The 13465-nt window shown below is 36.6% G+C and overlaps 1 protein-coding gene across 2 annotated transcripts in view; it reads left to right on the top strand.

The window, feature by feature from the left end:
• The window catches only part of PEX7 (peroxisomal biogenesis factor 7), an 81750-nt gene extending 69521 nt beyond the window's left edge, over positions 1 to 12229 (top strand). For both annotated transcript variants that reach the window (XM_007484617.2, XM_056818870.1), the window contains one exon: positions 11849 to 12229. In XM_007484617.2, the coding sequence (XP_007484679.1) occupies positions 11849 to 11917 (69 nt within the window). In that variant the 3' untranslated portion in view covers positions 11918 to 12229. The remainder of the gene's footprint in view (positions 1 to 11848) is intronic.
• Positions 12230 to 13465: the final 1236 nt, after the last annotated feature.

A 13465-nucleotide genomic window follows, 5' to 3' on the forward strand; every position in this document is an offset into this window, starting at 1 on the left:
ATACCCCCTCATTTTCCAATTTTTTTGCCACAACAAAGAGTATGGCTATGAATATTTTTATACAAGCATTTTTCCTTATTATCTCTTTGGGGTACACACCCAGCAGTGGTATTGCTGGATTACAGGGCATGCATTTTTTAAAGCCCTTTGTGTATAATTCCAAACTGTCTTCCAGAATGACTAGATTAATTCACAACTCCACCAACAATACATTAGTGTCCCAATTTTGCCATATCCCCTCCAACATTTATTATTTTTCTTTTCTGTCATATTGGAAATTCTGATAGGTGTGAGGTGGTACCTCAGTGTTGTTTTGATTTGCATTTCTCTAATTATGAGAAATTTAGAATACTTTTTCATGTCCTTATTGATAGTTTTGATTTCTTTATCTGAAAACTGCCTAATTCATATTCCTTGACCATTTGTCAATTGGGGAATGGCTTGATTTTTTGTACAATTGACTTAGTTCCTTATAAATTTGAGAAATGAGACCTTTGTCAGAGATTTTGTTATAATTTTTCCCTAGTTTGTTGCTTCCCTTTTAATTTTGGTTGCATTGATTTTGTTTGTGTAGTAATTTTTAAATTTAGTATAATCAAAATTATTCATTTTACATTTCATAGTGTTCTTTATTAGACATTCTTTAGGAAATTCAGGGGTGACTTAATCATATAACAGTGTCACTAGGATGTCAGTGAAGCATGCCCTATCTTATCATGTGTGCCATTAAGAGCCAAGACTTTGGTATTTAAAATTAAAGGTACACCTTGAGGGAATGAACTATAATACAATTTGAAATTAAAGTATAATAACCTTATAAGGAAGAGCTGACAGTGTTGTGAGTGGAGTGCATATTAAATTTTCATATGTAGATGTCCTATAGCTAATAGTTTTTTTACTCTAGTTGTCTACTTCCTTTATAATTTTTAGTTCTAAAGACCTTTTTTTTTTTTAAGGCCATCCTTAAAAAAATAAGAAGGGGCAGCCAGGTGGCTTAGTGTGGAGTGAGAGCCAGATGGGGTGGGGTGGGGTAGGGTAAAGGTACAGGCCAATGTAGCACACCATTTACCAAGATAACCTCTAAATGAGTGTGTGAACTAGGAATAACGGATGATATCCTGAAAATAGAAGAAATTACTATCAGATCTACGGATAAGGAAGGTCAAAAAAGAGATTCTTAAGAAGTAATAGGGACAGTTTTGATTGCATAAAATTAAAATTTTTGGCACAAGTAAAACTAATACTGGTAAAATTAGAGGAGCAGAAGGTAAATGGGGAAAATTTTGCATTATGTTTTTCTGCTAAAAGTCTTATTTCTATGATATTTAAAGAACTGAGTAAAATTTATAGGGCTATAAGAATCATATGATAAATAATTAGAGTTGCATGCTGGGAACTAAAAGGGTGGAGTAAAGGACACTCTCCTTGCCTTTATCCAATACACTCACAAAGAAAGAAAATAAATCACCTCAAAACAAAGAAAAGCAGGAGAAACACAGGAGTAAGAAGAGAGTGTAGACTGGGGAGCACAGCATCTGTGCGAACTAGCAGAACATGGACCAGCCCAACATGCTGCTATGTGGAGAGAAGCAATGAGGTAGCAGAGCAGGAAGGAACTCGGACTGAACCACTTAGCATGGGTAACATAGGCAGAATGGACATGAGTTTAAAGCACTTCCACATGGCTTGAGGCAGTGAAGGTACAAAGCACCTGAGGCAACAAAGCCACAGAGCAGGGACCAACCAAGTCCAAGCCACTTGGCAGAGGAGCAAAGTAGCAGAGCAGAATCAGCCCAGAACACAAAACAACAGGGAAACTGGCAGCACAGGGTTCAAAATTAACCTGGACAAAATAGCTGCAAGCTTCATCTCTACATAACTCAGCAGGGTCACCCCCTCAATAGATACACTGTGGGGAAACAAAAGCAGCTGGGCCTATCTCAAGTACTAGAGAAGAGTACTTGGCTAACTTGGAATAATGCTCCCTCTACCCCAGGAGCAGAGAAGAACCTTAACGGATAAGATAACAGAAAAACAAAACAAAACAACAACAACAAAACAACCTAGAAAAATGAGTAAAGGACCGAGAAAATCTGACCATAGAAAGTTACTTTAGCAACAGGGAAAGTCAAAATGCAAACTTAGAAGACGACAACAGTGTCAAAAAGGAAATAAGGAAATATGAGAAGTCTCAAAGGAAATTGTGAAAGGATGTTAGACTGCAAAAGAACCCCTAGAAGAATTTGAAAAATAAGTTAAAATATCAAATAATGCAGAGAACTGGCAGAAAAACCCAACCACTGGGGGGAAAAATTCCCTGAAGAAATCAACTCTCTAAAAACTAGAAGAGGTCAAAAGAAAAGGGAGGCAAAAAAAATGAGCCTCCTGTATTACCCTAGACAGTGGAGGGAGGAATTGCTTACAATGGGTGGCTGGACAGAGGGGTGGGGCATGCAAAAAATGTCCTCAGGCACTATGGAGAGGGGAAATGGAGCAGCCCTCCCTGTGCCACCCAGACCACAACTTCGCCAACCTGAGAATATGATATTCTGAAAGACAAAGGATCTAAGACTACAACCAAGAATTATATACCCAGCAAAACTGTACAAAATTTTCCAGGGGAAAAATTGATGTTAATGAGATAGAGGCTCAATGGCTTGAAAGCCACGCCCAGAGATGAGAAGTCTTACATTCAAATTTGGCCCCAGATACTTCCTACCCAGATACTCCTTCCCCACTCCCCCCTCATTGCCTAGCCTTTACTACTCTTCTGCCTTGAAACATAGTATTGATTTGCTTCAGTCTCATAAGCTGAAGGTCCTGCGTTCAATCCCCAAAAGGGGGATGGGGTACAATGGGGAAACTTCTAAGGCAAAAAGAGTCACTAAGCTTATGCTTCGTCCCACCTAAGGAGGATTGTCATTTACCTTAGGGTCCATTATTCAGTGTGAAACTGCTAGCCTGAGATTCCCTTCATGGGAACAGGGAATAAGTACAAACTTTAGGGTCTCCAACTTATAAGCTAGTCCTAAAACTTGGGGTTCTTACTAGGATACAAGTTTGGGGTTTCTAGATTCCATGTCGACAAAGGTAAGGTTTTTAAATGAAAAAAATAAAATAAAATAAAAAGAACAGTAGTATTCTTTCAGCAAAACCATAATAAGAATTATGTTTTAAAAATTATGATTAACTCAGGTTAGTGATTAGTTAAGCATCAAAATTGTGAAAAATCAACCCCCAGGGTCTTTTTTTTACCTGAAATATTGTTTTTAATTTGAATACATTTAAAGATCTTTATACAGTCAGAAAATATATCTGAGAAATAAAGTATGCTCAACTTCCAGAGACAAGTCTTTGTAACACAAAATGCTAAATACACCCAGTGGATGCCCCATAACCACTACATGTTTGACTTTGTAACTATAGCTGTTCAACTACAAAAGTGGAAGGCTGAATTCTCTTTTCAAAGACTTTCTTAAATTAGATTTCTACTTATCAGGGGGCAGTGCCTACTGTGGTATAGTGTTTTTTTTTTTAAGTTCACATTTTTCTTTATTTTCATCTGTGAAGCTACAAACTCCTTGAGTTCTAAGATTAAAGGTTTAAAAAAAAATCTTCATTTTCTTTATACAAGGTGTATAAAGGATGTTTCAGTTTCAGAAATTGCAAAACTATATGGTTAAAAAGCACAATGATGACTGGCAAAGCAGTTATAGCACAGATTGCATGAATGCCATTGGATACTAGCAGCATATAACATGAATTATAAAGAGAATAATCAGAAGTTTCAGATATAACTGTGAGATTCATGTTTTCACAACAAATGTTAGATATTAAAAGAAAAGCAAATGCTATTTCAGATGCTTTGAGATTTTGTGTAAATGTATGTAAGCTTCTTTTTCTTGCAAAATCACAAGACAGTTTTGAATTTAAAAGATTCTCAATGGAAGATTAGAATAATATTGTGACAGTGCACAATAAATGAGAAAATGCAATAATTGCATTTTTAAAATACAGTAAATTGGCAGTGGCTTTTATATAATCATGCCCTTCAGGTGAAATTTTTTATTAGTAGAGAAAAGCATATTTACTTTTGTTATGTAGTAAGAAAACTGACTTGGGCATACTATTATAGCTTGGAAATAGCCAATAAAGCATCTTAAGTGTTTTTATTTTTACAATTATCATAGGAAAAATGCTAAACTGAGTCTACTTTCAGTATAATGGAGGGCACAGTGGTTAGAGCACTAAGCCTGGAGTCAGTAAAACCTGAGTTCAAATTTGACCTCAGGTACTTATTAGCTGTGTGTCCCTATGCAGGTCACTTACTCCTGTTTGCTTCAGTTTCCTCATTTGTAAAATGAGCTGGAGAAGGAAATAGCAAACCTCTGGAGTATCTTTGAGAAAATCTCAATTGGGGCCACAGAGAGTAGACATGACTGAAAATATCTGAACAACAAAACAATCATATTGGTATAAGATTTTTATCTTACATTGATTGAAGCATTAAGTTTTTATTTTCTATTAATTTCAGTAAATGTTCCCAATCTTTGAATTTGGAACCCAACAATGAGCTAACATGAATAAAATGTTTCAGAAGGCTCCTTCAAAGTGAGGCACACTGCTTGTTGAAGATATGGTGTAGTGTAGGAAGAGCTGGCCACAGAGCCAGAAAAGCCTGACTTCAAGTCTCAGCCTCTGAAATTTGCTAGCTGTGAGGCCCTGAGGATGCCAGTGAACTTCCCAGAGTCTCAGCAACTCTCTGAGAATGTCAGTTGCAGAGAAAGTGCAGATCTGCATTGGAAAGGGGAGTTATTCACCTGGGAATTTCCTATACCAATGGAAATCATAGATTTAGTCTATTCCTATCCTTATTCATATCCCTGTTGGCTAAAATAGAGTCCCTTTTAGACACAACATTCCTGTAATTGCCTTTCTTAATGCACCAAATATGTCAAGACAACAGGTCCTGAATGAGGAAGTTTTGATTTTGGGACCATGAGTAATTTAATCAGTGGATCCTTGTGATACCCACAAAGTGGGGGAAATTGATTGTAGCAGATGGTGGCTCTCCTGCACATTATTCCCAGTTCCAAAAGCATCATTTCTCCTAATGTTTGACAGCCGATGAAAAAACAAACTTCCTGCTTCTCTGTGGCAGCCTCTGGTAGTTATCAATCCTTGCCACATTTCTGGTTTAAGCTGTAATAGGAATATGTAAAACTACTATATTTTTACTGTACTTGGCCCTTTTATTTTCAGTAAATTCTAGTTACTACTTATGATTGAATGAATAAAAGGAGATGAAAAAGCATTTACTGAGCACTTATTTTGTACTCTGTTCTGTGCAAGATCTTGGGCAGAACAAAAACCCATCCCTCCCCTCAAGAAACTTATACTCTTCTTAGGAGAAGGGAATAATTAAGGAGAAGATAGACTTGGAAAGAAGGAACTGGGAAGTGGCTGGCTCTCAGCAAGATAAGAGAAAACCTCATCTCTCAGAGCCTTGAGTTCTGCGAACAGTCTTAGCTCCAGGAATGGGAGGAGAAAGAGGCCAGAGTGCAGCCATTATGGTTTGGAATCTGCTGGAAAGCAAATGTTAAAGCTTGTTTCTGGGCAAGATAAGTAAAAAGCTCACCTATCAGGACCACAAATTTCCATTCTTGTTTTGTTATCTATATACCATGGATCCAGGATTCATTTAAATATTGAAAAATTTCCCACTGTTTAACCTTATTCAGTTGGTGCTTTTAAGAAAAAAACTTTAGATCTCTCAAATATCCCTAGATTTTTTTTTTCCTTCTAAAGCTTCACAAAATATTACTAACTCTGTGGCCTTTCAGGAGAAAGAATATCCTCTAGCCCTGATTCCCTTACCTTGTTCCCTGAAAACATTTGGCCAAGGACCCAGATTTTTTATCTTCTTATACATGTTTGCATTCCTTTAGTTCTTGGAGATACATCAATAAGGATATATCTGAAGGTCCCTGGACCCTTTGACACCTTACCTTCTCTTGCCTACAGTGTGTGCCTGTGCCGACACTCTTTGGTGACAGGGGTGTGGTAGGCATCTGAAGCTTAACAGGTTTAAAACAGAACTCATGCTTTCTCCCAGACTCTTCCAGACTTTCATGTTCCAGTCCATCATTCTCTCAGTCAGATCAGGCTCATAGCCTCAGTGTCATCCTCAACTCCACAGACTCACTCATCACCCCATCTAAGCCAAACTGCCAAATATTCCTGTTGCTGCTTTTACAAAACCTCTCCCAGGCATTCCCGTCTTTCTCCTCATATAGCCGCCATTCAGTTCAGCCATCATTTCACCTGGATGATTGTAAAAGCCTCCTGATTGGTCACCCTGCCTTCCCCACTCCAGCCTCCACTCAGCTATCAAAGGGATTCCCTAAATGCAAGCCTGACTATGTTAGCTCCTCCTCTCCACCATTCCCCTAGAGCAATGGTGGCAAACCTATGCCACATGTGCCCTCTCTGTGGGCACACGCGCCATCCCCGGCTAGAGTCCACTACTAAAAAGCTAGAGGGATGGGGAGGAACTGTTCCCTCCCCCCTCCATGTACCTGAGGACTTTCCTCACTTCCCTCACCCCTCTGCCCAGCAGCCAATGGGAACGCTTCCTCCCTCCACTGTCTGGGATGAAGGGAGGGCAGGGGGTGAAGTTGGGGTGTGTGACCCTTGGTCTCTGGGGCAGGCATGGTACATGTTCTGGGGGGGGGGTAGAGGTGGGGCCCAGCACTCCATCTCTAAAAGGTTTGCCATCACTGCCCTATACAACAAATTCCAATGATTCCCTGTTATCTCCAGGATCAAATATTAAGCCCTCTGATATTTAAAAATCTTTCCAACCATATTACACTTAGTTCCATGCTTTCTACGATCCAGCAATTATTGAGGCCTTTTTATTCCTCTTATATAATATTCCATCTCTCATCTATGAACCCATTCCCCATGCCAGATATGTTTTGCCTTTTCAGCTCTAGTTCTTAGTTTACCTGGTTTTCATCAAAACTCCATTCCAATCTCATTTACAAGATATCACCCTTGTTCTCCCCAGCTATTTGTGCCTTCTTCTCCAAGGTTACCTTTCAACTACTCTGAATATATCTTGTGATTACTTAGTTGTTTACATGTTGCCTCTCCCATTAGATCCTTCTTTTTTTTTTAAACTCTTACCCTCCATCTTAGAATCAATACTTTGTACTGAGTCCAAGGCAGAAGAGCAGTAAGGGCTAGGCAATGGGGGTCAAGTGACTTGCCCAGGGTCACACAACTAGGAAGTGTCTGGGGCCATTTTTGAACCCAGGACCTCCTGTCTCTAGGCCAGGCTCTCTACCCACTGAACCACCTGACTGTTCCAATAGCTGTCATTTTGACCCTGCTGAACTTCAGTTTCTTCAGGTGAGTTTGTGATACTGGCCATATCTAGCATCAGGAAATGAGTATGAAGATCAGATAGACTAATGTATCTGAATAATGGAATTTCAAAGTTTAAATAACAGAATTTCAAAGTTGAAAAGAACACTCATAGGCTACTTAGCCCCAAATTATGTATGAGAAAGCGTTTCTATACAATATACCTCAACAAATGGTCTTCGAATCTTTGTTCAAAGACCTCCTTTGAAGGGTAGCCTACTACCCCTTTGGAGCAGGTTGAATTGCTAGTAGTTTTTCCTCCTACATCAACCCTAAATTTCCTTCTTTGCAGTTTTGACCCTCTTACTCCTAACTCTTCCTCTGGTCCCAAATAGAGCAAATCTAATACTTTTTGGACATGATAGCTCTTCAAACATAGTTATTATGTTCTCCTAAGTGTTCTCTGTTAGCCAGTTCTTATATGACACGAACTTTAGGGCCTTTACTATCCTGGATGCCTTCCTCTGGACACATCCTAAGAGCTACATTAATTTCTTGGCTACTATTTGAAAGTATTTTGTAAACTCTAAAAACTGTAAATCAAATACTGTACTGGTTTTTATACTTTAACTCCCCAACTAGGTTATAAAGTCCTTAAAGGTAAGGGTTTTCTTTTAGTCATTATAGGCCTCCTAAAACAACTCTTGGGGATGCTTTATATATAAACATATTCAGTAAACATTTATTGAGTCTTCAGATTTTTTTCTATATTAACAAAATTAAAATAAACCATATTGTCCTAATATAAGATTTAGAACTGGGGGGGGGGGGGGGTGGGACTTGGGGAATGGCTAGTCTATTTAGGAAAATCCTGAAAGAAACAGCTCAGGACTGTGAACTCAAGAGCCTTGGTAATAGCAGTGTTTTCATCCCAGTGTCCTCAACAAATCTCCTGGAAAACAACCCCTATGGAGATGCAGCAAGTGCTCATGGAAGTGCTATAGCCACAACTTCTAAAAACCCAGAAAAGAAAGTTCGTCCCATCAGAGATCTTAGCAATCTAAAATGGTTCAGTAACAGAAATGAATATTTTATCATTGGAAATGACATTAAAGAAAAGGTGTTAACATCAGCTCTGCTGCTGCACTTTTATAATCGTAGAACTTTTCTATTCGAATAACAAGAACTTTACATATGGGTTATCTCCCCCAATAAAAATGTGAGCTTATAGTGCTTTGCCTAGAGTAAACTCTTAGTAAATGCTTAACTTGCAGACTCTTAAGAGCCTACTTGATTCTTAAGACATTACAGCTATATGATTAAATATTTGGCCTTACAATGTTAGAAACAAAGAAGCACAGTATGACTTACATAAGAGAAATTTCCACCAGCCAGTTCAGTAATCTCTATAACTTTGTGAAGTTCTGTTAGTATTTTGTAAATCCGAGGAATTCAGCCAGCCAGAAGCCAATCATTTTATTAACACTAAAGTATTCGATTAACCAAGCAAAATTAAATAGGGCCCCAGGAGACTCTATATGTTGCTACCAGAACCATTTAGAACTTAATGAATATTTGATTTATTTTCAATTAGATAACAGCTTAAAGGACTCTGACTTGAATTGTAGGCCCATTCCTTGCTAAACTATTTACTCAAATTAATTTTAAAAGTATACTTCATCCAGTGCTTGTGTTAAGTATGGTTGGCTTTATATTTTTAAAAAGGAGATTATCATATCAAAACTTTAGTCTGCTGTACATTTCTTTTATATAAAAGTTTTATTCTACTTGATTAATTCACATAAAAATGATTGTGTTTGGCTTTTTTTCTCTCCCTGAGGTACAAGACTGGGTTTCCCAAAATAATGATTTGCATGGGGAAGCACAGTAGTTCAGAAATAATTATTCCAAGAAACACAGAAGAAAAACAACTGCTTGATCACATGGGTTGAAGGGGATATGATTGGGGATATAGACTCTAAATTGATTAATTCAACTTAAGGCTATTTGCAATGTTCTTGAAAAATATGATAGATTATCATATTCTATGACCCTCAATCATTAATGTTCAGTAAGACATAAAACAGAATCGTATGCTTGCTTTTGGTTTTTGCTACTCTCATAGAACAAATCTAGTCCAGAGTGTAAGCTACACAATTCTCTCATTTCTTTGTAGAGGTTGGGAGACTGGGTGTAGAATATTGCATGCACTGTTCAATTCAGTTGGGTGGTTACTTTTGTTGAACTGCTTTTTATCCTTTAAAAAAATAGGTCTTAAAATATTGTCCACTCAAAGCCATTACAAAGATCCATGTAATAAATTGGTGCTTACTGTCACTTGCAGGAAAAACATGGTCACTGCTAATTGCTACTTATACTCTTATCAGAAAACAACCCAGTATTCTTCTCTTTTCACCTTAGATGCCAGAAAACTTAGAGTGATAGTTATTGTTCAGCTGTTATCATCTGTTTAGTTCAGATATTTATATCAGGTATTCTCTAAAACTTGTGATCAAGAGTGCTTAAGTAGAACAAATTGATTTATTTAGAGAAAGAGGTCATTCTTTTTCACTTCTTCATCCAAGTCACTTTCTTCTTTTCTTTTCTTCCACCTTTTAAAACCTTTAGACTGAGCTAGATGTGGCACAGCTCAGATGTTTTCAGTTCATTGGGATTATAGATAGTAGCTTTTCCCTGCCACGTTGTAGCACCATTAGAAGAACTATAGGGAATCCTGCTAAATTGTGTTGATTACTTGCTTTTGTTTTGAATAGTCCATTCATAGAAATATATTCCAAGGAATTTAGTTATGGATGTTAACAGATTTCTCTAAAAATTTTTTTTGTATATAAGAAGCTAAAGGTTAGAATATTGAATTCATTTTTTCAGCAAATAGATATTTACTATGTCCAAGGCACTAGGTCAGGAATCAGAGATTTAAATTTCTGAGTAATCTGGGATAAGTAATTTATATACCATGCCTCAGTTTCTCATCTCCTTAGGAGCATAAAAATAATGCCACATATATAGGGAAAGGACAAGAAAAAAATGTGGATAAAGCATAGGAATAAGTATCTGTGGTATCTGTGACTTTTATTGGGAAAATAGGCTATGCTGAGTTTTCTAAAGGCAGATTTCATTTTGCAAAAGACACTTTTTTTAATAGAATAAAGACAACTGAAATGTAAATCAAGAGACCTGATTTCTAGTCCTGCCTCTGCGTCTATCTATGTGATCTTTTCTTGACAATTTAACTCATTTGGGTTTTCATTTCCTTCATAAGATGAGAATACTGACCTGGATGATATCTGAGGTTCAGATACTGTAATTAGTGGAACGTACTGGTTTAATATCATATTCCTCCCAACTTAATGTATTTTGATTAAGTTAAATGGATTTTTGATTTCTGGAGCACGAAAAGGGAAATGATAAGATTTTTCACAGCTGGAAGATTTCTCATGTAACTTTCAGCTTTTATGACATTAGTTCTTGTGGAAGATAAAATGTTCCAGGAACAGATAACAGTACATATATTAAATATGATATTATATATGATATATTTAATACATAAACATTTTATATGTAATCTATTTTATATAACACACAAGGCATGGAAACAATGTCAACTATACATTATAAACTTTGTACTATGAATGCAAAGAGCTATATTAGAAGAGAGGGGAGATAAAATGTTTATTTTGTGAAGTATAAAATACTACACAGATGACCCCAGTTCTAAGAACACTAAGAAAAAATGGACATATAATATGAGGCAGTATAAGAAGATGCATTGATTCATATATTAGGAAAATGAAGGTTATCCTAACTATAATACATAATGTATTTTTCTGCCAAAACCATAGGAACAAAACTGCAGAAGCAAATTCTAAAGATATTTATTTGGCTTTGAGAAAAAAACAGAAAGGTGAACAATGAGAGCCATCTGTCTTTCCTAGCATTTCTGCCCAACAGTCTGTATAGGAAACGAGGCATGCTTTGTTCCTTTTTGTGTCATCTGTCTTAGATTAAACACCAAGAAGCAGGAAAACGAGGTTTTGCCATAATTAAGATAAAGTTAAATCATTAATCTAACCCCTGAACTGTGCTTTTTTGGCAATCTTTGGAAGCTCCTGGTCATGGGTTATTTCTTTATGAGTTTCTTGTTTTGTTCCTCTTTGTTCTCCTAGTATCTAGTACAGTGCTTGGCATGTAGGAGATGCTTTTGAAATGTTCCTCTATTCATCAATTGTTTCAACTCTCCCAGATTAGACACTACATTTTGTGTGTCTGAAATTTATGTGGAGAGGGGAAAACTTTTTATTAATTACAAATATCTCTTTGTCCTTTATATTTAAAGGTAATGATGTTGACAAAATAGCTACTAGAAATGGCTTCTGTTTTGCTACCATTTCAAAATACCTAAATTAATTTGTCTATGTAAAGAATTTCTGCTTATTTAAACTTTGGTGTTTTTTAGGTAGCTGACTGTGCTTGGGATGAAACTGTGAAGATCTATAACCCAGATTGTCTTATGATCCCACCTTAGGAAGTGAATGTTCTGCTGAATCAACACACGGGGCTAAGAAGCTGTTCAATGCAAAATAAATGAATTGTTGATAATATTTTGACATAATTCTTTATATTGTTAGGGTTTTAAACTTTTTAAGTGATTAATATTAATTGAAGATAACAAATAGAAACTTTGGCTTGTTATTTTAACCCACTGTGCATATCAAATTTCCTACATTTATGACTTTGGTGTGTTTCTTGTATGAATTATGGTGTTTCTTACAATATATGCTGAACTCTAATCTCCATATCATAAAATACATAAAATAAAAGAGGTCATTCAGTTGAATTGAAAGCTATACTTTTTATTTTTGGTCACATTTTCCATGTAAAATGATTAAGGTTGTCAATAATAAACATCTCCATAAATTGCTTCTCTTAATTATAACTACAATGACAGGAAAATAATTGTTATTCTTATGTACATTCAATATTTTATGTATGTATATAGTAGCATGTAAGTTCCCTGTAAGTTAAACCCCAAAGAATGGTTAGAGACTCTGAAAAAAATGAAATGAAGGCAATCCTTACATATTCAGTACATTTTCATTAACCCCTACCACTATATAATCTTTAGGGGGACAAATAAGAAAATTTTTTCTCAAGAAGTTTGCAGTTTAGTGGGACATACCATACACAACTACAGTACAAGTTAAATGAGACTTCCTTTCCCCTAGCAACTATTCCAAAGCCTTCCTTTCTTTCCTCTCTTCTCAAACAATAGCTCTGAGCCTGAACTTACTGCAAATAAAATCTAGCTCCCTTCAATGAAAAGGTTTCTATTGCTGGACATGATTTCATTTAGTCAGTCCTTCCATGCCTCAGAGTAATGCAATTCTATTCTATCTCTTTGGTCGACAAACAAGAAACATCCCTATTCACTAAAGCTAGTCCCTCTACCTTCTATTCTGTCTACATCAACCTTTTCATCTCTCTGATTTAAAATATGCTCAAGTTTTTCCAAGTCTAAAAAAAAAGTTTTCTCTTAACCTTTTATTGCATGCCTCCCCTCTTTCACTGATACGTTTCTCAAAAACCTTGATACTGAAAGGAGACAGCTGCCCCACCATAATAGAACTTGCATTCTCATTTCTACCCCAGTCACCCTATTGAAGCTGCTTCCTCAGGTTACCAGCTGTTGATATTATTGGCTTCTAGCCTCCACTGAATTTTCTTTCCTTCTCTAGGCTTTCTTTCTAACTTTAAAACTTCTCTGCTTATCCTCTTCCCCTCTGAATGTGATATAACGGATAGTTTGCTAGACTTGGTGTTGCTAAGCCTTAAATTTGAATTTTGCCCCAGATGTTAGCTATGTCACACTGGGCAAGTCTGTCTCTCTGTGTGTCTGTCTTTCTCTCTCTCCCCATATACTTACTTTCTCCCATGATAAATGTAAATTCACTCCCAAATTAAATGTATTCCCCAAATGACTATCTTTTGTACCACAAAAATCTCCAACTATCTACAGAACATCCAACATCTACAAACATCCAACCACCATTCCAAATTCAACCCATCCAAACCC

This window comes from Monodelphis domestica, chromosome 2, assembly GCF_027887165.1.
Source record: "Monodelphis domestica isolate mMonDom1 chromosome 2, mMonDom1.pri, whole genome shotgun sequence".
Taxonomy (NCBI): Eukaryota; Metazoa; Chordata; class Mammalia; order Didelphimorphia; family Didelphidae; genus Monodelphis; species Monodelphis domestica.